Here is a 26,749-nt window from a genome sequence, read left to right on the forward strand (position 1 = left end):
TGTGAAGATAATATATAATGCTTGAGTAGCATGAACTGATGCATTTTTTTGAGGCTGTGGTGAGCTGAGTATTCTATTTTACATTGTATTCAGGAATGTCCACTAATATTGGGAAAAGCCCATAACCCAATAATTAATCACAGTTCATACTACTGGCAGAAATCTTTCAATCTGGGTCAGAATCCCTATTTTGAACCCAGACGAGACTAAAATTTGCCAACATTTTTGAGCAAGCATCTGGGTGAGGGGACCTTCCACCTGATGCAGCACTTATGAGTCAACATATGAATCCTTGCAGTCAACAGCACAAATATACTGAAGCAGCACCTGTTTTTTAAAAAAAATTGCAGTAAGTGCTGTGTTTTACTGGTCTTTAAGCCATTTTGACAGCTATTGAGAGACTTGTGAAAGCTAAGCGGGTTGAGGGGAGAAGGTGGATTCCACACGCAATTTCATGGGATGTGCGTAGAGTGGAGGATGGATCTGGTCAGGGGAGTTGGGTCCATATTTCGATTAGGAGGATGTGTGTTGAGACTAGTGGTTTCAAGCTGGGGATGATTAGGGCGTTGTTGCCATTCAATTTACGTTAGGGAAACTTGGGTCTGAAAGGGGTTCCCAGATAGATGGGGCGCTGCTTGATCTGGACAGAATGGGGTGGGGTCAGGTCTGGTTGTGTTTGGAAGCCGTTTACTGAATTGGGGATCAGGATGGTTGACAGTTTCAGGTCTCTTTGGAGTCCCAGGTAGGGGAATGCTGTCAGTGGTGAGTCTGGGATATCAGTTTTATTGTTGGCCAGGGGTTGGAGGAATTTATAGTTTTTCAAACTTTTCCTGTTTTAACTGTTTTGGTCAGTGAACTGGAATCATTTTGAAGTCTATCCTTCCAGTTCCAAATTGGAGAATTTTTTTGAATGTTTGCAGATGTTGTATAATTGCTTATCAGAAATTTCTGCTTCCCAGGCAATTCCCACTGAGTCAGTTTTGTTGGGAGTTCTTTATAGTCCTGAATCATAATACCTCTTCATTGCTGCAGTTAATTTCTTCCCATTGGAAGATTTCAGGCCGCTATTGTATGTTTGATTGTTTTCATGCTGCTGCTGAAAATACCATCCCACACTACTTCAAATTGGGTGAATAACCAGGCACCAAGAGCTTTGCTTGTAGGTCATCTGCACGATGTAAATATGCCATTACAGAGGAACCTCGATTATCCGAACGAGAGAGGCTAGCACTATTTCATTCGGATAATTTGATTATTCGGATAATTGATAATTGATTTCCTCTGTAGGACTCGTGTGTGTGTGTGTGTGTGTGTGCGTGTGTGTGTGTGTGTGTGTGTGCGTGTGTGTGTGTGTATGGGGGGGGAGGGAGGAAGAGAGAGAGAGAGAGAAAGGGTGGGAGGTCAGTCATTAGAGACGGTGCCTGGACTGTCCAGGGCTGTTCTTGGCAGCATTTCAGTGAGCCGAGTTCATTTTTAATCATTGTACATGTAAACAAAAGTCACGATCAGAGTTGAAACAGCTCTTTGACTTAATGTTTCTATCAGGACCTTGAGATCTCTTTCGGATAGTCCGTAATTCAGAAAATTGATATTCGGATAATCGAGGTTCCTCGATTGTGTTGCATGATTTTTGAAATGCTTTTATGCATTTTTCACATGGAAAAATAATTGCCGATAATTGCAGAGTAATCATATTCAAGGTCATATTTTAAATCTCTGTGATCCAAGTTTGATTAAGATCAAGCATAATATATTTTATTGCATTTATTTCTGATCTGAAATGCAGTTAAAGGGGATGAAAAACCTGTAAATTTCACATTTATGACTTTGATTCATTAAACCATAGACTTTGCAGACTTTCTATTAATTTTTTTGCAACAGATATAAATTTTTAATCATTTCTTAAAATGTATTTTTGGGGTTGAAAGATGACTATATTTAATTTTGCTCTAGGAACCTTGGCGGGCAGCATATTCTGCAAAACAAGCTGATGCATGATTTATTGGCAGCCTTGAAAGCTACAATGGTCCTTGTTCAGAAAGTTCAAGAGAAAATACATGACGTTCTCTGTAGAAATACTGAGTCATCTCTCTGGGAAACTATGTGTGGGCTGCTCACATGCGTTATTGAAATACTCCTAGATGGTAAGCTAATGTTTGATGAATAATTGCATTTTACTGGGGCAATGGGAGTGGACATCAAATGCCTTTTCCTCTTAAGTCAAAGCACATGATTTATTAAGGTTGGCTGCATGTCTTGTACCTTTCTTCCCACTTTCTTCTTGTTTTTTTCCTTACTATTCAGGAGATTTCTTACAGACTGTTCAGAGTACAGCAGGGATGGCTGCACTTCTGTTTATCAAGACTATTGTGGACTGTGATGAATTATTGCCAAAATTGGTGAGTGGGTCTGCTGTTTAGAGACCTAGAAGCTAATTTTGACTTTGACCTAAAGCTCTGGAAGATGATCATTTGATGTGGATTTAGGCCATTCTGCCAGGTCTTTAAGATTGCTACTATACTGACGATACTAATGTTTCCTTTAAAGCCTGTCTTTATACTCTTTAAATAAATGATACAAAATGAAAGAATTAATTTAATTGACAATACTTAGAGGTATTGTAATTAAAGCAGAATTTCAAAAATCTGTGCCCAAATTTTATGTCTAGTTGAACTTAATTGTATGTTTTAGTAATGGAGAGCAATTTTCTATATGAACTTAATGTCTTATCATGATACCAGATCGTTCAACTTAAATCCACACATAATGATTGAAATTACACCAAAGGATTACTGTGGGCTAGATGGGTTAAAGATTTTCTCCTGCCTGAAATGATGGTTGTGATTTTAACAACAGGGCATGTTGGGAAATTGAAGTGATTTTTTTGTGTGGAGGTGTGGTATTGGAGACTGCTATTTAATATAAAAATTGGACGCCTTGACTTCTACCTGGCTTCAGCTTGTTTTTAACTGGCTTTAGTTTGGATGGGTAAAGCCTGCACTTGAGGATGTTTGGTCAGGAAAACATTGTAAAATTTGGAACATGAATGGAACTTATGCCTTTCTGCGTAGATATACTGTTGGTCCTACTGCTCACCATTTTCAACTTGTATTCATTGCAAGTTATGACAGAATAAACCTTTTGAGCTGACAGGTGGAGGAAGGTATTTCTAACATCATTTGCTGTGAGATGCTTTATTCCTTTATTTTTGACCATTTTTAAAAAAGTCTTTATTTTTATACTTGAATTGATTTTCTTCTTCTTTGAAGGTTCATGATCTGCTTTTTAACTCGAATCAAAGAGCTCATGATGTACCAGAATGGCTAATTCAGAGTTGTGGACAACTTTACAGTACTCCACCTCCCGATGATGTGGTTCTTTTCCTAAGCCAGGGATCCCTGGCCATGTTGGATTGGAAAGGTGGAAAAATGAGAAATAGTGGTGAACATCTACTATTAGATATATTGACTGTTCTCCTTTCACTTAACGCACGGTAAGCGAAAGGTAGAGCATTTGTATCCTACAGTGAAATGTTTTTCATGTGTGCTGTTGGATTTCCAACTGTCTTTTTTTTTAGAAAAGTAAATTTTTTAGTGCAATGATAAAATCGCTAACTCAACCCTCATGTCTTAGTGCAGACTGGTAACTACCTGAAACTTAGTAATGTAAAAACTGTGTTATGCCTTAACACAAAGTAATTTATTTTCATTTCTGTAAGACATCTTTATTCCTCTTCTGTTTCTGCTCACCTGCTTCTGAAACCCTCTGAAACACTTGTCAGCTTTGCACTTTGTATGCTGTGGAAACTTGACCTCATTCAATACTCTGTTGCCTATCCAGCCAGCTCTGTTCCAGTCACCCATCATCCCTGTGAGCCACATTGGCTGTTGGCTAAGCAAACACCTTTAATTTTAAAATTGTCAACACTGTTGTCAAATCCTTCGATGATTTCACCACTACTTACTACTGTAATTTTCTTTGTCTATAATTCTGTGAGAAATCTATGCTGGTCAACTTCTGATCTCCTGAGCAGCCTGATTTTAATTTTGCAGCATATGTACTATGCCTTTAGCTGACAAACCAATCCCTTCCAAAATTTCTGTCCTAATTTTTGCAATAACTCAACTTCCTTTGCTTTCCTTCCTCTAAATGTTTGGCCAAAAAGAAACATATTGTTATCTGTATGAATATCCTTATAGCTTATTGTTAAATTTTGTTTAACGCTCTTGTGAAGCATCTTGAAGTGTTTCACTATGATAATATAAGCTGTTGTCAGTAATTAAATTTTGTTTTCATTAAAAACAAATGCTAAGAGGGATTTTGTATCAAATGTCATGTAACTGTAGCTCCAGTTGTTGAAGATGGTTGCGTATTTTTGTGATAACAAGCTTGGAGTTATCCGAGGTTCTATTTTGTTCCACAGTTGATTGTTACCTTCATTAAGAAGGCATTCTTTTCTGCTCAGCTAGCAAGAGCTCATGCAAATAAGCATTTTAATTTATTAGAAATTAATCAGGTTAAAACAAATCAATGGACAATGTAATGGCAATATTGTTATGAATACACTAGCTGCCTTCATGTAGTAATGTGACAACTAGTTTGTGTCCTAATCTCGCGTTGTAATCCTTGAAATGTTCTTTGAAGTCATGAAGCAATTTTCCATTCCAAATGTAATACAAATTGTGCCAAAAATCCAATGGCAATTGTAAATATGCACACTTTGTTATTTTTGAAGCTGTATTTTCCATTTTTTTGACTCCAGTTTGAACTTACAAATCCATAGTACAATTTTAGAGCCTTGTGAACATTTCCAGTGAACTAGTAGTTGGTTCACAGTAAATAATCCATTTTAGCTTTTGCTAGGTCATTTAGTCTGATTTTAGAATTAATTGATCAACTTTTTCCCATAATTAGAAGTCTTATTATCTTTGTGCGCACATTGGATAGAGAAGTTAATAGAATCCCTACTGAATTCAAAGTTTAGGATTGCCAAGTTACTCAAGTTCTGTATGGAACTTATTGCAATTCTCCTTGGTTGTTGTACCATGTGCCTGTGTAATGCTTTGTGCCATTTTCAGTTTTTCTTCTTGTTCTCTGCATGATCCAACTAATTTCAATGTAACAGAAACTCGTGTGAAAATTTAGTTTTATAACCAGTCAAGATGGTCACTCAGATTCACTTTCCAATCAAAAGTCAACAAAATATTATGATATCGATTTTGATTTCAGTCACAAGCTCTGACTCAAATTGTTGGTTCGATGTTCAAGTTTATCTCAGAACCAATTCCTGACTAACTTGATTAGCTATTATTATTTTATATCGATACTTCCGAATCTAATCGAGAGAAGAAATTGATGTGTACCTTAGTCTAATTGTTCATGCATCACTCTTGAATTAGTGCAATCAGTTTGTATTTTTCAGACAGATTTTTTTTAAGAAAACACAACAGAATCCTCACCTTGAGGGGTGTAAGTTATTGTTCAGTATTAAGAAGGCAGAAAATGTGAATGAATGTGCATGTATGCCAGGCTTTTACAATTAATTGTGCTTTATTTGTTAGACATCTTAGAGCTGATTGTTATGTAGTTTACTGATGTGAATCAAAGTTTAGATAATTGAAAGTATGTTTGAACCCTGCCTGATTCGACAAGTACTCAGATTTACTTGATAGCTATCTTGCATAATAATTGTTAATTCAACTTCAAATAAATGGTGAATTGGCAATGCTAAGTTGCCCATAGTGTTCGGTGCATTAGTCAGAGGGAAATGGGTCTGGGTGGGTTACTCTTCAGAGCGTGAGTGTGGACTGGTTGGGCTGAAGGGCCTGTTTCCACACTGTAGGGAATTTAATCTAATCTAAATTTCGCGATGGTGGGAGTGTCTATTAAAGAGTAAAGTTGCTCAAGGGAGGCAAAAATAAGATTTATATGCTTTAATTCAAAAGGCTTATCTCCATCCATTAGCAGTTTTTGCCTAGATTGAAGGACAAGTAAAAGACAAACTAAATGCAAAGGAGTTCTGTTCAGGCATGTTCCTTAAAATAGTGACAAACCAATTCAGTACCAGATACCTATTTTAAAACTGTTGAAGTCAAAGGTGATGCTGTAAAGATGTTTGCAAGAGGGTGACCTTGTGTCTCAGTGTTGCACCACTCCCATAAATCCGCACTGCTGCATTCTTGTGATTGGGGGAATGTCCTTATTTGCTTTCTTTTGGATGTTAAGATTTTTAAGAATGAATTGGTATAGTAAGTAAAATTTATACCTTTGTTTTACTCTTGTTTTAGCTTAAAGGAATCCAGTATGGCAATGTCGGTTTCCAGAAATCTGAGTCTTTGGACTACTTCTGCACTAGATGCTCTCCATGTAGATACGTGCTCTCAGTATCTGAAAGATTCTCTGAATGGAAACTCTGAAGCCATTCAGAAGCTGCTTGAATACATATGGACACATTGGGAACATCCTTTGGATGGTGTGAGACATCAGACTAAAACAATATTTAAAAACATTTTAAAAATTCACCAGAAGACCATTGATGATACTTGTGTATTAACAGATCCTTTCTTCTTAAATATAACACACAACTTAATGAGTCTAGAATGGCATATCAAAGGAAAATATGTTTTACTAGGTTGTTTAGTGGAATATTTTGGTACTGAACATATATTAACTGTGGATGAGTCTATCCCTAAACAAGTTCTGGGGATAAATCTTGAACAATCTCTAGCTACGTATGCAACTGACTTGTTGGAAAAAATGTTTGTGAGTCATAAGAATCAGTTAATGTCTTCATCCGAGTCTGGTTATTGGAGTAAACGATGGCATGACATCTGGGTATCTCCATTTCTTATGAAGCTGTGTGAGGAAAAACCAAGCCAAACAACTTATATTATTGAATATTATCTTCCCAAACTATTGAAGTGCAATCCTGACAGCTTGACCTTCATGATCAAAGAGCTTCAGTCTTCTGACAAAGCCAGCAATGTTGGTGAGTAGAAGAAAAGAACAATAGCAGTTACCTATCATCCTGCAGATTGTTTTAAATTGAAAATTTAACACTTTATTTTCGGAAGTGAAAATCTGCACCTGTTTAATTCTTTCCTTCTGTTATGCCAAAGTGTGAATAAATACTTATTGAAAGGGAGAATGACCCTCTCTTGTCTGTGGACTGATTTGGGAAACTGTAATAAGAAAACCTAATCCTCTTGTAAATCTGTGTTAGTTCATCTAAGCATTTTCAACTTTAATATTATTGAATATTGTTGTTTTACTTAATATATTAGGAGGCCACAATTGGCCTTTGCAAATGTTAATTTTTGTCATTGAGTCACCTCCCCTCATATCTCAATGTTTGGTCAAAGAGTTAGGTTTTTAGGAAGGGCATTCAAGGGATTAACATTTTAGCAGCTGAGGACTCAGTGACCAATCAAGAGACCAGAATTCCTCCAACCGATATGTTGGAGGCTTGAAAGGCTGCAACAGATAAAAGAAATAGGAGGCTTAGCTGCAGACACTATGGGTCGTCAGGGAGGGGGGGAAAGTTAGCTGGACCCTTCATTTGAGGAGGAGGTCTTTTATACCCCCTTAGGATAGAGTCTTCAGATTTGATTAATGGTCAACAACACAATGGTGTGACTCCATGTGAGGCAGTTAAGGGACCAGACGGCAGGGTTCTGAAGTCTTTGTGATTGTCCAATAGGATTGAAGTTTTCTCAGCTTGTTTGGATGAGAAAGTTGGCTGAAGAGTGGATGAGGAGAAAGTGAGGACTGCAGATGCTGGAGATCAGAGCTGAAGAAGGGCTTATGCCCGAAACGTTGATTCTCCTGTTCCTTGGATGCTGCCTGACCTGCTGCGCTTTTCCAGCAACACATTTTCAGCTCTGAAGAGTGGATGAGCAAACAAACATGACACCATGGTACAGGCAGCCATCGAAATGTGGGATTTACAAGAAATGTAGTGTTAGTAGGGGCAGTATAATGAGAGGAATTGACACTGTTCTCTCTAGCAAAGAGCATGTGTCCATGTGGCTGTGTTGTTGAACCAGTGTCAAGGTTCAGGGTATCGAATATGGGCTGGCGAGAACTTGCAGTGGGTAGGGGAGGATCTATTGGTCATGGTCCATATTGGTACCAACAAGAAGATGTAGAAACACAAAAAACAAGTATTTTAAATTTGAAAAACAGCTATGTTGCTCTGAAATCTGAGTGAACTGAAGTAAACTGGGATAATAGACCAGCAAAAACATTGGAGGTGATCATAGAATCTCGTGCAGTGTGGAAGCAGGCCATTCACCCCATCAAATCCATACCTTCTCTCCGAAGCGCACCTCACCAAACCCACCCCCCACCCTATTCCTATAACCCTGCATTTCCCATGGCTAATCCACCTAGCCTTCTTGTCCCTGGTCACTATGGGCAATTTAGCTGGCTAAACAGTACAACCTTGAACTGTGGGGGCAAAAACCAGAGCATCTGGAGGAAACCCTCACAGATGCTGACAGTTGCCTGAGGGTGGAATTGAATCCCTGGCGCTGTGAGGCAGCAGTGCTAGCCACTGAAGCATTGTGCTGCCCACATAATCAATGTATAAACACACACTAAGTAATAATAGAAACATAATGCAGGGTGTATAATATCACTGTTATTCTTTATTTACAGCATAAATTTCTTAAATAATAATGAAATTTAGCCTTAAATAAAACTTCTCTTTTGCACCCTCAACTGACTACTTGGACAGCATGGAGTTCACAATAATACAGTTATCTTCTGGTGTTACAGGCATATTTTTGCCTGTTTCAGAGTGCAGGTTCGTAAGGTGTAAGTAAGACAAAGTTCGCTGTAATTGCGCAAAAATGAATGGTAGGTCAGATGACTGAATTGAATATAAAAAATGGCAGAGAATACCTAAAAGTTTAATCGGAATTAATCGACCATGAGAAGAGGCTAGCTAGAAATGTAAAATATATAGCAAGATTGGTATCGATTTAAAGAAAAAGTATTTGTCCTTGAGAATGGGTATAGTGGATCATAAAGAAATGGAAGATAAAATAAATAAATATTTTGTCTTCGCTATAAAGGATACAGAAAAAAAATCCCAGTAATACCTGGAAATCTTGAGGTTGGAGCAAGAGAGAGAGTAGTTTGGTTAAATTATTAGCACCAGGGAAGCAGTATTGTGCAAACTGGGACTAGCGGTGTTTTTAAGTCTCTGGCTCCTGATGGACTTCCTCCAGGGGCTTTAAATGGCGACTAATGAAGTCAATGTGTTAATGTTAATTTTACAGAATTTATTAGACCTGGAAGGGTTCCATTTGACTGGAAAATAGCAAATATAATCTCTGTTCAAGAAGGGAGGCAGAAAACAAGAAACTAAAAGTCAGTTAGCTTGATGTCTGTGGTGAGTAAGTTCTTAGAATCGATCATTACAGAGGTTTAACGAGGGAAAAAAACCCGGGAAGAATCTGTATGCTTTGTGAAAGGAAAATCCTGTTTAATCAATTTTTTGGAATGCTTTGAAGTTCTTTGCATCTGGGTATTTTGGTACCTAAGAGCTGGTCAGATTCTTTCCGGGAATTCAAATTTCCATTTGAATTTTAGATTTTTAGGTTATTGGGTTTTAGAATTTTTTTATGGTCACAACTACTTAAGTACAAGAGTATAGTGAAAAGTGTATAATATGACCATACATGTGCAAAATAGTAAGAGAAACGAGAGTGAAAAAGTTAAGCATTATTTCACAGAATAAGTAGAAAAATAAAGATAATAGTTAAGATTAAAGTCTTTCATAGTTTTAACTGGGAAAATGAAAGAATAAGTTAAAAGTTCAACAGTCTTTGAGTCCTCCATTTATCTTGCTCTCCGGGAGACCTCCACTGTCTATACTTGCTGCTGTTGCAGTTACCATCGCTGCTGCTGAAGCTGCCGCCTCGCTGATCTCCCCTGGTGCCTTGGGGACATGCAGGATATACTTGCATGCCGAACCAAGACACCATCAAGACCCCCGAGGGACCAGGCCAGGACCCGCCACGAGCCGCCGAGGGACCAGCCCGGGACTTGCCATGGTGAAGGTGAATACCAAAAAATGGGGGGAAAAGAAGGAAATGAGAAATAAACCTAAGGAGCAGAGGAGCTCTGGTTGGAGCATGCTACTCCTTTGCCATCTTCGTCATCTAAAAGGTTATTGTGTAAATTGGAGTCCGTAGGAAAGGAGGTAACATTTTAGCATGGATAGAAGTTTGCTTGACTGGCCAGCTGGCAGAAAACGAAGCTTGCATAAATAGGTCCTTTTCAGACTTGTAGGATGTGACGGTTGGGTCCTGTTCTGACTGTCAACGTTGCACAGTTTATATCAATTACTTGGATAAAGAGCAGTGAAGACTTGGTTGAATTTTTAGATGACGTAATGATAGACAGGAAATTGTGTTGTGAAGATGGTGCAAATCAGTATATAGGTCAGTCTAGAAGGGGGTATTGTTTAACATGAGAATGACTTCTCAGGACTGAGATGAGAATTTCTTTGAGGATTGTGTGTCTTTAAACTTTTATGTTAGAAGGCAGTGGAGATAGGGCCATTTTTAAAATGGCTGTAGGTAAATTCTTATTAGACGGGGATCACCAGTTGTTGGGGATAGATGGAAATATTGATTTGGTAAACAAACAAATCAGTTGTGACCTATTAAGTGTTGGGGCAGGTTTGAAGAGTTTATTTATGCACTTTAATAAAAATTTTCATATATAGTATAGCATTTGATGTGGAGTTGTCTATCTTGCAATAACGTTTTGAATGTCAATGCAATAGTTCTTTTTTCTCGTTGTTAAAACCATAACTTGACAGAAGATGATTAGACCTGGTTGATTGCAGAGCTATTGAAAGTTTTCAAATTATTAAGAGCAGAGCATGAAAGGCCTAATTACTAAGACAGTTACTTTGCGATTGCAATTGATGATAGAGAATTATTGGTGTGGGACATTTTTTCTGTTTCTTGCTACTTTTCATCAGGAAATGAACAAAACAAATTAATACAGAAATATTCTTTATAACTTCCAATTATGGAGCTTTTTTATTATGTTAGTGCTGTTCTACATTTTGCTGTGTACATTGTATTGTCACTGAGTGTCACTTAAAGAAAAATAACTGAACTTTACTTAGTCTTTTTTCCTGTAAATTTCCTCCGTCCTCAGATGTGGAGGTGTAACATTAGAATGTCTCAGCCTTCCCTCAAAAATACAATATCAACACAAGTGTGAAAACTCTAGTTGGAAATTTCTGCACAGCTGGGTCATTTCAAATAGTAAGGTCAAATATAGAATAAGAAATAAATAATAATAAGAGTCATTAAGATAAAGGTAATTGATTATTCGCTCAATTTAACATGGCAGTAGAGAACTGTCACTTCACAGTTTTAAAATGCCTTCTCTGAAAGTTGTATGTTAATTCAAACTAGCGAACCTGGTTCAAGCATTTAGTGTGATTGGATAGCTATAATATGTCACTGATGCTTATATTTTTGGATTGTATTGTGTTTCTTATCTTAAAAGTGAACTTCTTTTGAATTGCTGAAAAGGGAGACTTCACTATTTTTGTCTTGCACTCATCATGACACACTGGAATATCAAATTTAAAACAATCACAGCAATTGGCAGAAAGATGTAAGTTAGTTGGCAAATTGATCCTGATTGACCTGCTTTAAAAATCAAATTGTAAAATTTTATAAAGATGTACCATTTGTAAATGACAGATTCTCATATTGGAATATGTGAGATCTTTATATTTGTAACAAGTCAGTATTGAACTTATTTCTGCACTGTCTTTCCAATATTTTTATTCTCTCCAGTTTGTTGCATCATTTAAATCAATGTTTAGTTATCATATAAATATTGGCTATTCTTTCATCCTGCAGGATCTTTGGGATAGAGCCATTTGGCACCTTGGGCAGGGCGGTATAAGTGCAGCTCTTTTCTCTTTTCCAATTGAAATTGTACAATTTGTGTATTATTTTGCTGACTGAAAACCACTGACATATAAGAATTTGCTTTCATTAAGTTAGTGTGCTGATGAGTGAGTGATTTGGTGAAATATATTTCAATATTTAGGTTGTTTAACCTTTTCTGATGCTCTAGAATCTGTTTTGCTTGAATTAGGTCCTTTCAACAATCGAGGTGCTCTTGGAGCACTCATGACCTGCTTGAGAGCAGCTAGAGCTCAAGGACTGTTGGGCACTGCTGAGGAATCTGCGTGGGATGAACTGATACCCATTAGCCTGATAAAGCAGGCTTTAGTTCATAAACATGAACAGGTATGTACAGCAGTATTAAATAGGTTCTTAAATTGTGATCTGTGAACTTAAGTTAAATTGTTGTTCTCTGCACGTGATTCTAAATTTATAATGAACCTTCACTTTAATGTTCCTGAAATTCATGAATACAAAATGGTCTTGGAAAGCACTGCTGGGAACTACGACTGATCAGGACAAACAAGTTCCTTTTCGCTCCCAAAAGATGAATGAAGCATGACACTATTGACTCCATTAACTTCCGTTCCATCTCCAGTTGAGTGCAAAGTGTGAAACCTTAGGATGTTACTCCATTATTTCAAGTTTCAAGTGAGGAACAGTGTGATTTAGGTTGGAGCCTTCCCCCTGTAACTGATCAGTTGAATTCTATTAAATTGTTCACTTGTTTGGGACAGTGACTAAATAGGATTTGAGTATCTGTTCTATTCATTTTGAGCAATGAATAATGGGTTCATCTCTGCCAAAAGATAATATATACCCTAAAGTTTTGTATTTTGTATCCCCCACTTAACTCATTCAATATCCCTTCATAAAGAGTACAAGTAGAGATTCCGGATGTATGAAGATATCATAAAATGGGAGTTGATCCGTTTTGTTTTTTTTGATCTTAAGTGATTAAAACTTTGTATTGAAAGTTTGTTTTACGTCATACAAAATGTTCTTGAACAATTTTCACCAGGTAACCCTGCAAATCATTGCATTTGCTAGTACTCTGTGCTGGTAAATTGGGCAGTTTCAATAAGTTAAATTTCACACATCGAGATCAAGGAATGTTTTGGATCCCTAAGCATTAGCAATTGCTTGTTTTCACCTAAATTCTTTGGACTTGAGTTAGGTCTGTTACTTTGAGGAGAGGAGTTGTACTGGTTATTAGGTAGGCAGCAGCTCCATATGAGCTGAATCTCATTGCTTTGGAAATTTTAAAGCATAATAAGTCTCTGTGCATGTTGTGCACTTAGAGTCATAGAGATGTACAGCAAGGAAACAGACCCTTCGGTCCAACTCGTCCATGCCGATCAGGTATCCTAATCTCATCTAGTCCCATTTGCCAGCATTTGGCCCATATCCCTCTGACCCCTTCCTATTCATACACCCATCCTGATGTCTTTTTAAATGTTGTAATTGTACCAGCCTCCATCACTTCCTCTGGCAGCTCATTCCATACACGCACTACACTCTCCGTGAAAATATTGCCCCTTAGGTCCCTTTTATATCTTTCCCATTTTCCTTCCTGGAGCTTGAGATCTGGGGAGTCCTTAAACTGATGTCCCTTTAAGGAACTATCAGTGGTTGTGTTTAGAATACTGAGATTGATAATTAGAATTTAATGCTGTCTTGTGTGAAATGGATATATGTTTATGCACAGAGCATTTTAAAAATATTTCTTTATATTGAACAACTTTGGCTACCTGAACATCAACTTTCCAAATTTCAGATTATCCGAACAAGGTCTTCAGGTCCCTTTTCATGTATTTCAGTTGAGTTGGGAAAATTCTACTCTACATCCATTTAATGCATCACTTTATGAATTTGAACAGGAATATAGATGCAAACATGCTTTAATAAATAATTAACTTCAAATATATACTCGAGACATGATGTTAGAGTTAAGTCTTACACTTTTTTTATAAAAAGGCTCTCTAAAACTTATTCTCTCCAAGGACGAAGGTTTGTGACTGAACCCACAAGAACATGCGTGCAAGCCGGAGCTATGCACTGTAACAGCAAGATTCCATCTCAACATTGACTTGCTCCATTTTGCAAACCCAACAGTTTATTTCCTCAGCTCATTCTCTGGAGAGTTAAGTCAAAAAATGTGCTCGCACTTTTCATTTCCGTTGCTTTTTCCTCCCGTTATCCCATGAAGACTTTTTTTTCCCCAAACAAAAAGTAGTTCAATATCTTGCAGCTGACAAGAAAATTTAATGTAACTATTTTTTGATGGTGGAGAGCAAATCGCAGTGAGTTAGCACATATGAAAATAAACAGAAGGAAAACTTGGGAGGAAACACGAGGAAGACATTACCCCCCTAAAAGAAAATTGATGAGAGGATGGAAACTGAAGATAGTGAGAAAACCTTCCCCCTCTCTCGTGTTCCCCCTTTGTGCCGCTCTCGCTCTCGCTCTCTCTAAGGACTTGTTGGTGGGGAGGGAAGGACAACATTTGGTTAGTCTGGACGATGGGACAATACTGAACAGAGATGCTGGCTGCTGTTGAGGACAGGATAAACCGAGGAAAATATCAGCAAAACATTTCAGACTTCAGTCAAACTCTAACACAAAAAGTGATTTTATTTGTAAAATATTATGAATTTGTAAGCAATGTCCAGTGTTTGTACACATTTTATCAATTGAATGAAATAAAAATTTTGGCGTAATTCTATTCACTATGGCTTCCTTGTTTACTATTGGAGCAGTAATCCAAACAAAATACTCCGCGCCTGTCTCGTTCGGATAATTGATTTTGTTCTGTATTTTGTTTTGTGGCATTTCAATTTCTGAATCACCCAGCTTTAAAACATCCATAAAGCTGAACATACAATGAATTATTTACATTGTTGTGATTCCTATGTAATATTGTTATTGGATATAAGGGTTTGCCTTTGAACTGAATAATGGTTCTCAATTGAGAAGCGTTTCCTTTGGTTACACTGTGGAAATGTGTAAATTGTATTCAGGCTCAAAATTGAACAATGAATAACATATCTTGACTAGACTGCTCTGTTTATTTGATGAAATGCTCATTTTGAGAAGGGCAGTGAATGATTGATTGCTGCTGGGTTCTTATTACTCATTTTTTTTTTATTATAGCAGTACAAGCATGAAGTGCTGGTCTAGACCAGGACAATTGACAATTCAGGATTTTTCCTGATGAGTGGTCACATAGGTATAGATAGTACAGTATTTGCAAGATAGGGGAAAACTGTGTAAAATGAAAACATTGAGAAAAGCTTAAAAAAGCCGAATCTTTTGTTTATTGCAGGTCAGTTTAGACGCGTTGGGTTTGATATGTGAGACACACTGCAGTACAGAAGCTCTTTCACAACAAGAAATAGCTTTAATCAAGTATTTCCTTCCATATAACATGAACAGTCAGTCACCTGCAATGAGGCAGCAGATCGTATGGTTAATGAAAAAGGTGGGCCAATGTTTTTGAATTGATTTGGTTATTATTTCTAGCATAACCAGAGGAATTTAAAATTGTGTTTAGATTGCTTTTGATATTGACCATATCTTTTCAATTTTCTACATAGCTTTTCTCCAGGCTGCGGGACAGTTCCCAAGTGCTTTATAAGCAAACTCAGCCTACTAAGCAGAAGAATGCCCTGTGTGAAAAAAACCCAAAGTCTCAGCATGCAGAAATTCAGCTCCAACAATACAAGGTTCAAAATGATTTCATTCAACATTTCAGTGGCATATATAATTAAATGACTTATTTTATGTATAACGAAGATGGGATGTACATAATGTGTAATTCATAGAATCAAAAAATGCAATAGGAGATTACTTGACCTGTCTTTTCTGTGCTGGCCTGCTGTAGGAGCAATTCACCTAGTGTCTCTAGTTTTTTTCCCAAAACTAGGTAAATAGGTAATTTTCCAAAAATTTCTAGACTCTGGAAAAGTACTAGAGGATTGGAAAACTGCCTATTCAAAAAAAGAGAGGGAAGTAGAGAACAAGTAAATATAGGCCAATTAGCCAAACATCTGTTGTTGGAATCCCGTATTAAGGAATGCCTTAATAGCATGTTTTGGAATCTAATCTAGCAGAGTCAGCAAGGTTTCATTGAATGGGAAATCATATCTGACACCGGCATATTGGCCCAGTAGTTAACACTGCTGCCTCACTGAACCAGGGACCCAGGTTCGATTCAAGCCTCGGGTAACTGTGCAATCTCCACACAGACATTCTCCCTGTGTCTGGGAGGGTTTCCTCCGGGTGCTCCGGTTTCCTCCCACGATTCAAAGATGTGCAGGTTAGGTGAATTGGCCATACTTAATTGCCATCGTGTTCAGGGATGTGTGGGGTTAGGTGCTTTAGTCTGGGTGGGTTAGTCTTCGGAGGGTCAGTGTGGACTTAGAGTCCTAGAGATGTACAACATGGTTCAACCCGTCCATGCTGACCAGATATCCCAACCCAATCTAGTCCCACCTGCCAGCACCTGGCCCAGATCCCTCCAAACCCTTCCTATTCATCTAAATGCCTCTTAAATGTTGCAATTGTACCAGCCTCCACCACTTCCTCTGGCAGCTCATTCCATACATGTACCACCCTCTCTGCGTGGAAAAAGTTGCCCCTAGGTCCCTTTTATATCTTTTCCCCTCTCACCCTAAACCTATGTCCTCTAGTTCTGGACTCCCCCACCCCAGGGAAAAGACTTCGTCTATTTACCCTATCCATGCCCCTCATAATTTTGCAAACCTTTGTAAGGTCACCCCTCAGCCTTGTTGGGCCAAATGGCCTGTTTTCACACTGCAGGGGTTCAATGGTATATTACAGTTACTTGAGGAACTCTCAAATATAGTGGATAGAGGAGAACCAATAAATGGACCTCCAGAAGGCATTTAACAAATCACAAAAGTTTGTTAGCTGTTTACACTATGTATTAATGTCTTGAAGGAAGGAAGCAAATGTACTGCAGCTAAATTTGCAGATGACACAGAATAGATATAAACGCAAATTGTGAGAGGGGTACAAATAGTTTATATTGAGTATTTATAGGTTAAGTAAAGTAGGTTAAAAGTTATGGAGTATAATGTGAGAAAATGTAAAGTTGTCCATTTTGGAAGGGAGATCAACAAGTTGTCATTTAAATAGAGGAAAACTGGAGAAACCTGCAGCACAAAAGGATTTGGAAGCACTTGTGCTTTAAACACAGAAAGCTAGCACAAGGATGCAAACAGGTTCAGGAAGCCTAACAGAATGTTGGCTCTTATTTCAAGGGGTTTGGAGGACAAGAGTAGAGAATTCTTACTATAACTGTGCAAGAAGCTGGTGAGACTGGAGTACCTTGAGCAATTTGGTCCCCTTATTCGGGGCAAGATATCATTCATTGGAAGCAGCTCAGAGAAGGTTCACTAAGATGCTGTATGGTATGGAGGGAGTGTCTTATGTCATGGACCAGCCCAGACCCCACAAAACATTTCAAGAAGGTAGCCCAGACCCTAATTTTGCTAGTTGTTTTAAGCAGGTGTATTGTGGATATTTCAGGAGAGAATCAGCTGGTTAAACCACTTAGTTTTAAACAAAACCAAACTTATTTATGATCACTGAATGAAACACAAACAACAAAAAACAATACTCAGTTACCTATCCTATCCGAAAACCCAACAGTCTATGCCAACTTGACGATGCTGTTCCAAATACTTGCAATAATTGCCAAAAGCACCCCTTGGCACAAAAGGTAAAATCAATCACAACGTCTTAGAGGATAGAGTGAGTGTAGCAGCCTGGACCTGCTTCTTTTGGTCCACCAGCCTTTTTCCTCTCACTACTGCTAAGAAAGGAACAAACCAGAGAAAAGTTGAATTCTGAGAACTGGCCACATCCCTTTCATTGTACAAGTGTTTTCTTTAAAATTTGAAAGCCTTCTGCCTGAGGCAATCTCTGTTGCCTGTTATCAACCTGGCCCTGTTATCAACCTGGCCCTAAAACCCTTTTTGTAGTTTGTGTCATTGACAATGACAATGTCTCTGGGGGGGGAAAGCCAAGGACTGCATAACCTTGTGAAAGGAACAGCTTTGTCACACGTCTTTCACTCCTCCTCTTCTCCCCCCCCCCCCCCCCCCCATACACACACACACACACCCTTTAAATAAAGAATCATGAATACCCAATGATGGCTTCATTTTAAAACCTCTTTAAAATTGTGTTAGTACTCAAAAACACGCACATACATTACATTGACTATAAACATGCAAAACTACATTCTGTTTCAGTCTGTTGTAGTCCTGCCACTGAACGCCTCCGTTTCTCATTTCAGTACCAATACTGCATTGGCAGTCACGTTTTCTGCCACATGCACAATTTTCAAGTTGAATGACTGTAACAACAAGCTTCTAACCAGTTTGGCATCTTTGTTCTTAAATTTCTCCACAGACTTCAATGGGTTATGATCCGTGTATATGATTGTCTCATATATATTACTGGTAGCATAAACACTGAAATGTTGTAATGCCAACACCAAGCTCAAAATCTTCTTCTCAACCGTCGAAATCGTTAAATATTTCTGTTGATAAATGTTCAACCTCCTGGAGAAATATCCGATAGGTTTTTCTACCTTCTCATAGTTTTCTTACAAGAGCGCAGCACCAACACCCATATCACTCACATTGATAGCCACCTTAAATGGCTTTGCGTAATTAGGTGTGGCTAATACCAGGCAGTGATTAACACAGCTTTCGGGCTGTCAAATGCATTCTGACTATCCACTGTCCACTGAAACCTCTTGCCTTTCTTTAGCAATTCAGTGAGTGGAGCATCCACACTGCTAAAGTTTGGTATAAATTTTCAATAAAGTTCACTCAATCTCAGGAACCATATTTGTTAATGGTATGGGAAACTCCCGAATTACTCGACCTTTGACAAATTCAGTTTTAGCCAGGTTTATCACCAAGCCTGCCTTCTGAAGTTGATCGAACAAGTTTGATAAATGCTGTAAATGTGCCTTCCGTGTGTGACTAAAAATTGCCATATCATCAATACATACGACACAGTTGGGTAATCCTGCAATTACATTATTGGTTAGTCTGTGAAGTGTGGCTGGTGCATTTTTCATGCCAAATGACATGGCTTTAAATTGATACGGTCCATTTGGCATTACGAAAGCCAAAAATGCCTTTGCACTTTCTGACAAATTGTACCTGCCAGTATCCTCTGAGCAAGTCCAACGTGGAAATATAAGTCGCTTGTCCCACCTTCTCAACACAGTCTTCCAAACGTGGATTCGGATATGCATCAGTCTTTGTAACTGCATTGACTTTACGATAGTCCACACGTAACTGTTGGGTATCATCTAATTTTGGCACCATTATTATGGGTGAGCTCCAGTGACTGTAACTCACTCCAATTCTGTTTTCTTGGAGCATGTGTTCAATCTGCTTTTGAACCTGTGCCAGCCTTAGAGGGTTATGCCTATAATGATTTTGCTTAATTGGCACAGCATCTCCTGTATCTACATCATGCATAATTAGGTTTGTATTTCCCAGCTTATTTTCACATATCTCCCCATGTGATAGTAATAACTCTTTCAGGTCATTTCAGTTTTCCTTTGGAAGGTAACTCAATAGTTTATCCCATTTTTTCAATTTAATTTGAGGAATGTCCAATCCAGAATCCTCTGAACTTGGTTCTTCACTCTGTGCGCAACCCTAACACATTCTCCTCTTGCTTTCCTTGCCTGTCAAAGTACCTTTTGAGCATATTCACATAACATACTCTGAGATTTCTTTGTGTCTGAAGTCCCTATCAAGTAGTTCACCTCACTCAATTTCCTTTTGACTTGATAAGGTCCACTAAATCTTGCTTTTAAAGGTTCACTTATCACTGGAAGTAACCTTATCCCCAATAGCAAAATTGTGAATTTTTGATTTCTTGTCTGCTTCCTGTTTCATTGTATGCTGTGATGCTTTCAAAGTGACCTAGCCAACTCCCCATCACTATTTAATCGTTCCCTAAAATTTGACACATAGTCCAAATATGTCATCTCTGAATTCTGACTTGCCAGTTTCTCCTTAATCGTTTTTAACAGTCCTCCCACTTCATGCCCCAAAACTAATACAAGTGGACTGAATTTGGTAGATTCATTTGGTGTAACTGATCACAAACAGCACAAACGGAATTCCCTTATCCCAATCATCTGAATAGTCTTGACTATAAGCCCTCAACATGGTCTTTAATGTCTGATGCCACGTTTCTAGTGCTCCCTGTGATTCTGGATGGTATGCAATAGATTTGAATTGTTTTATTCCTAAGATGCCCATATCTTCATTGAATAATTTTGATGTGAAGTTTTACTCTTGATACAATTATATCTCTGTTGGTAATCTGTATCTAGTGAAAGATTTGAGTAACTCCTCTACTATCCTTTGAGCTGTGATATTGCATAACTCTGGAAATCAGGTCGACACATCCATTATTTTTAACAAATACTGATTCTCACTTTTTTTGTTTGAGGTAGGGGACCTATGAAATCAATTAAGATTCTTGTGAAAGGTTCCCCAAATGCACGAATTGGTGTTAAAGGTGTGAGTTTCATTATTGCCTGTGATTTTGCCTCAGATCTGACATGTCTGATTATGTCTGGCAAAATTCAGCTACATCCTTGTGCAGTCCAGACCAGCAGAAATGTTTTTGTATTTTAGCTTGTGTTTTCCTCACTTCTAAATGACTCCCAAGTGGTGGCTCATGCACCACTTTCAACACCTCCTTTCTATACCCCACTGACAATATGATTTGATGAACTTCTGCCAATTTCTCATCTGCGTGAAGATGTGATTGTCTCCATTTCCTCATTAAGACATCATTTTAAGATAATAACATTCAGGGATACATTCAGGTTCCTTTTCCGTGTATGCCTTTTGATACAGTTGCTTTAAGTTTTCATCTGTGACATCTAATGTCTGCTGTGTCATCTATCTGCTCCTGGTTTGTGCCAACCATCTGATCAAACAGGGTCTCTGTTAATTCCACTTCAACTTTCTTATCTGTACTCTTTGATCTCTTGTGTTTCAAATTGTGACTTTGTGACCTCGTTACCATACAGTCAGGAAACATTCCAGGATATGTGTCCTGCAATAGTTCCGTTGCTTGAGTTTCCACTGGCTTTTCAACCACAGTAGGCAGTACTCCTACCAGTGAATCAGCTATATCATTAGCAAGGACCGATTGTATTCCTGGAGCTGAAAGTTTGTCCAGTACGTCTACCACAAATTCTCCACTCTTCACTGGACACTGTAACCTCACTTTACATAATTTGCACTTGTTGTCTCACCGTGAATTCCTGTTACTCGCACCTTTTCTGGCAATAGTCCTTCAAGAGTACATACCACCTCAATTTTCAGGGTCACAGACTAAGAGGATCCGGTGTCTCTTAGTCTTTTTACTTGCTGCTTCTGGCCTATGTGAATAAACTTTACCTTTGCAAGTATATGGCTTAAGAAGATCTGACACTTTCTCCTTAACCCAACCTCCAACCAGCTTGTACATCCTGGTGCAGCTTTCTTGCCTCCACTTTGCTTTCTGTTATCATGCCAACAAAATTCACTAGCTTATCCTGTTTTCCTACATCTGACTTCCCAGTGCTTCTCCTAATCCACCAACACTATGATTTCCTGAGGTGTTCTTTATTGCAATGAAAACACCAGAGCCTTTGTGGGCGGCACGGTGGCACAGTGTTAGCACTGCTGCCTCACAGCGCCAGAGACCCGGGTTCAATTCCCGCCTCAGGCAACTAACTGTGTGGAGTTTGCACGTTCTCCCCGTGTCTGCGTGGGTTTCCTCCGGGTGCTCCCACAGTCCAAAGGTGTGCAGGTCAGGTGAATTGGCCATGCTAAATTCCCCGTAGTGTTAGGTAAGGGGTAAACGTAAGGGTATGGGTGGGTTGCGCTTCAGCGGGGCGGTGTGGACTTGTTGGGCCGAAGGGCCTGTTTCCACACTAAGTAATCTAATCTAATCTAATCTCTGCCCCCTAAAGAGTTTCCTTTTTACCATGTGGTAAATTATCCTTATGATCATCGCCGAGATCTACCTTTCCCTTTCCACGTAAGGATTTCTCTATTTCCCCAATTTCTATCCCTCACTGATTTGAAATTACTTCTGGAAGCCAAACTTTGCTTAATGTACCAACTCCGAATCATCAGCCATTTCAGATGCTAATCTTGCTATTTTAACTCTCTGCTCTTCAACATGAGTTCTCACTACTTCAGGAAGTGAATTTTTGAACTCCGGTCTAAGTGCCAATTTCTGAATTCAAACTCTCTTTCCTTTCCCCTTTCTCCCGCTCCTAATTGCATTTTCCTGTCTTTTGCCTCTTCATTTGCAATTGAATTTTAGCCATCTCTAAAAACTTTTTATTTCCAGCAAATTTAAATGCTGAGCTACTGCAGTAATTATCTCTCCTGTCCTCATGGAAGAAGGCAGTTCCAATTGCAGCTTGTCTGCTAATTCCAGCAGCTTGGTCTTAATCATCTTTTGTAAAGCCCCCAAGGTCACTTCTTCCACCCCCAGGAAATTCTTGGTGACTGAAATAGCCATTGCTTATCCCAAACACTGTTTAAACCAACCAAAATCAACACCCAGAACAAGAGACATTAACACCCTACCACTTGCAGCCTTCAAGTCCAACAGACCTAATCCCAGTTTGGAACTATAGAACAAATCCCGCAATGAGCCCCCAATCTATGAACCAGGCCAGACCCCTCAAAACATTTCAAGAAGGTAGCCAAGACCCTAACTTTGCTAGTTGTTTTAAGCAGGCGTAAAGTTCGTATTCCATGAGAGAATCAGCTGGTCAAACCACTTAGTTTTAAATAAAAACAAAATTTATTTACAAGATTACTGAATGAAACACAAACAACAAAAACCAGAATGCTAAGTAACTTATCCTGTCCAAAAACTCAACAGACTATCCCAACTTGATGCTGTTCCAAATACTCGCAACAATCCCTGTAAATACCCCTTGGCACAAAAGGTAAAATCAAACACAGGGTCTTACACCATAGAAGTCAGAGACCTGCGTCTTTGGGACCAGCAGCCTTTCTTCACATAATACCGCTTTAAAAAGAAATCAGACCAGACAAAAGCTTAGCTCGGTGAACTGGCCGCACCCCTTTCACTGTACAAGTCTTTTCTTTAAAACTTGAAAGCCTTCTAGCTGAGGCAGTCTCTGTTGGCCATCATCAACTTGGCCTTAAAACCCTTCACCTTCAGACTCTTCTGAGTCTCTGTCATCTACTACCTCTGTGCAGTCCTTGGCTTTTTTTTTTCCCAGTCTTGTTTTTTTAAAAAAAAAAGCTTTGTCACATTTATCAGCAAAGGCTAAGTATGTTGAGACTCTTGTCACTGGAATTTAGGAGAGGTACGGTGGCACAGTGGTTAGCACTACTGCCTTACAGTGCCAGACCTGGGTTCAATTCCCGCCTCAGGCGTCTGTGTGGAGTTTGCAGATTCTCCCCGTGTCTGCGTGGGTTTCCTCCGGGTGCTCCAGTTTCCTCCCACAGTCCAAAAATGTGCAGGTTGGGTGAATTGGTTATGCTAAATTGCCCTTAGTGTAAGGTGAAGGGGTAAATGTAGGGGAATGGGTCTGGGTGGGTTGCGCTTCGGTGGGTCGGTGTGGACTTGTTGGGCCAAAGGGCCTGTTTCCACACTGTAAGTAATCTAATCTTAAAAAAAAGTAATCTAATTGAAACATGAAGCATTCTTAAGGGGATTGAGAGGATGTTTCCCCTTAAGAGAGAGTTCAGGACTAAAAGGCATAGTATCAGAATAAAGGGGTGCCAATATGAGACTGAGATGAGGAGGAATTCCTTCTGAGGGTTGAGTGTCTTTGGAACTCCTTGCCACAGAGCTGTGGGAGCAGAGTCCTTGTGTCTATTTAAGGCTGAGATAGATTCATGATCAGTAGGGGAATCCAGAGTTGTGGGGAAAAGGCAGGAAAGTAGACATAAGAATGTCGGATAAGCCCTATTGGATGGCAGAGGCTTAAAGGGTCTGAACAGCCTACTACTTTATGCTACCTCTCTATACTCAGGCACATTCGTTCTTTCTTTCTTTCGTTCTTTCTTTCGTTCTTTCTTTCGTTCTTTCTTTCGTTCTTTCTTTTTTTTTTATAATTATTCAAAAATACACTTGTGAATGCCACAATTTGAAATTGTCTCGACTATAGATACAATGTAATGGGTTTAAACAAAAAATGTGATAGGAAGAGTAAATGAGCTGAATATAAGTTCAATGGAGAAAGACTGTGGAAATCTATAGCACCGAGATTTGGGAGTAGTATTACCTCTACTTTTCTTCTGTGCAGACCTCCAGGGTCCATGTCCAACAGAGACTTCCCAACCGGAAGTCAATGCTGCGATTTTTGATGGTCCACCTTTTGCAGGAGCTTAGAGCGAATGTTGTTTGAGGGGAATAATGTGTAAATCACAAAACAATAGCCAACTTCAGCAGATAATTTGGTGGGAAAATGAATGTTAGTTTTTCAATGAGAATTAACTGTTAAAATTGGGTTATCTTGCTAAAACTATACAAGGCATGCATCAGACAACACCCAGAGTACTGTGAATAGTTTTGGTCCCCTTATCTAAGGAAAGGTTTCCTGGCATTGGATGCAGTTCACTGAACTGATCCTTGGTATAGGGGAATGATCTTATCAGGAGAGGTTGGGTTTGTACTCTTTGGACTTCAGAAGAATGAAGGGCAACCTTATTGCAACATACAGGATTCTTAGATGACTTAAGAGGATAGGTCATGATAGGTTATTTCTCCTTGTTAGAGAATCTAAGAGCAGAAGCTACAATCTTAAAGTAAGGGTTTGTCCAGTTAGGATGGAAATCAGAAGGAATTTCTTTTCTGGACATAGTAAATCTGTGGAATTCTTTACCAGAGAGCTGCAAAGTCATGTGAGCACATTCAAGGCTGAGGTAGACTGATGCTTAACCAGTAAAGGAATTGAGGATTATGGGAGATGTCAGGAAGGTGGAGTTGAGAATTGTCAGATCAGCTGTGGTCATATGGACGTGGCACGAAAATAAGTGACTCTGCCCTTTGAGCTTGCTCTGCCATTCAGCAAGATCAGGGGTGATCTGATTTTAACTTCAGCTCTGCATTCCTGAACATTGTTGATAATCATTCAGTCCCTTGATAATCAAGGGACTGATAATCAAGTCTGCCTCTGTGTTGAAAATATTTAAAGGTTCTGCATTTACTACCTTTTTGAGGAAGAGAATTCAACAGACAGTCAACACTTATTGAAATATGCCCCCTAGTTCTAGATTCTCCCAGAAGAGGAAAAAGCCTTTTTACATTTTGGAAGTCATGTCTCCTCAGGATCTTGTAATTTTTCAATTAAGTCACCTCTGACTCTTCTAAATTCAAGGGTGATATAGAGCCAGCCTGTGTAGGCTTTCTTCAAAAGGCAATCTCCTTATTCCAAGGGTTAGTCTCGTCACCCTTCTCTGGACTGCACCCACTGCATTAACATCCTTTTCCTAGTCCAGTACTTGTACACAGTACTCCATTGGGGAGACCAGACGCCTTCTCTCAGAGCGCTTTAGGGAACATCTCCGGGACACCTGCACCAATCAACTCCATTGCCCTGTGGCCGAACATTTCAACTCCCCCTCCCACTCTGCCAAGAACATGTAGGTCCCGAGCCTCCTCCTCTGCCACTCCCTCACCACCTGACGCTTGGAGGGAGAATGCCTCATCTTCCGTTTCAGTGCACTTCAACCCCAGGGCATCAATGTGGACTTCACCAGTTTCCTCATTTCCTCCCACCTTACCCCAGTTCCAACCTGCCAGCTCGCACTATCCTCATGACCTGTCGTACCTACCAATCTTCCTTCCCTCCTATCTGCTCCACCTTCCTCTCTGACCTATCACCTTCATCCCCACCTCCATCTACCTATTGCACACTTAGCTATCTTCTCTCCATCCCCACCCCCTCCCATTTATATCTCCACCCTGCTTCATTGCTGATGAAGGGCTTTTGCCCGAAACGTCCATTTTCCTGCTCCTTGGATGCTGCCTGAACTGCTGTGCTTTTCCAGCACACTCTAATCTTGACTCTGATGTCCAGCATCTGCAGTCCTCATTTTCTCCTAGAATTAGATGTGCTGCAGCTGATGTTGCAGCATTTTTTTTAAAGTACTGAAACAAAAAGCATATTGCAATTGAAATGTAGGAGCAGTAATTTCGATAATGATGCCTTTCATTTTTATTTTCCAGGATTTTATGGTCTGGATATGTGGCACACTATTACAAGCTCTGTTTCCAGGTGCTTCATTTCCTAGGAAATTCATTGCCTTGAGTCTCTTAGGAATAATTGCTGAGGTTTTTGAAAATTTGGAGGGTAAGTTAGATAATTTTAATTGTATGCTTGTGGGTCCAGGATCCTGAGTCCCCTAGCTAAAATGCATGTTTCATGATATTTAGAGCTGCACTTTCTTAAACACAACTGCACTGCCTTTTGACCTTGCCTCCTCCAATTTTCTGAAGTGGTACTGTAACCATCAATGTTATGTCCCACGTTTTTGATATTTGCACTCTCCTGTTCCAGGTTTTGTCCTTGTATGGCTTTTTCTTGTTATAACTGAAAATGTGTTGCTGGAAAAGCGCAGCAGGTCAGGCAGCATCCAAGGAGCAGGAAAATCGACGTTTTGGGCATAAGCCCTTCTTCTGGAATGAGGAAAGTGTGTCTAGCAGGCTAAGATAAAAGTTAGGGAGGAGGGACTTGG

At 39.2% G+C, this 26,749-nt stretch overlaps 1 protein-coding gene across 2 annotated transcripts in view; it reads left to right on the top strand.

The window, feature by feature from the left end:
* Positions 1-26,749, top strand: part of thada (THADA armadillo repeat containing) — a 380,305-nt gene that overhangs the window by 20,026 nt on the left and 333,530 nt on the right. For both annotated transcript variants that reach the window (XM_043695686.2, XM_087991280.1), the window contains exons 7-14: positions 1,954-2,144; positions 2,305-2,399; positions 3,270-3,493; positions 6,288-6,988; positions 12,142-12,296; positions 15,277-15,432; positions 15,548-15,676; positions 26,241-26,364. In XM_043695686.2, the coding sequence (XP_043551621.2) occupies positions 1,954-2,144; positions 2,305-2,399; positions 3,270-3,493; positions 6,288-6,988; positions 12,142-12,296; positions 15,277-15,432; positions 15,548-15,676; positions 26,241-26,364 (1,775 nt within the window). The remainder of the gene's footprint in view (positions 1-1,953; positions 2,145-2,304; positions 2,400-3,269; positions 3,494-6,287; positions 6,989-12,141; positions 12,297-15,276; positions 15,433-15,547; positions 15,677-26,240; positions 26,365-26,749) is intronic.

This window comes from Chiloscyllium plagiosum, unplaced genomic scaffold (genome assembly GCF_037043375.1).
Source record: "Chiloscyllium plagiosum isolate Xiang-an unplaced genomic scaffold, Cpla_swu_hap1 HiC_scaffold_10, whole genome shotgun sequence".
In the NCBI taxonomy this organism is placed as follows: domain Eukaryota; kingdom Metazoa; phylum Chordata; class Chondrichthyes; order Orectolobiformes; family Hemiscylliidae; genus Chiloscyllium; species Chiloscyllium plagiosum.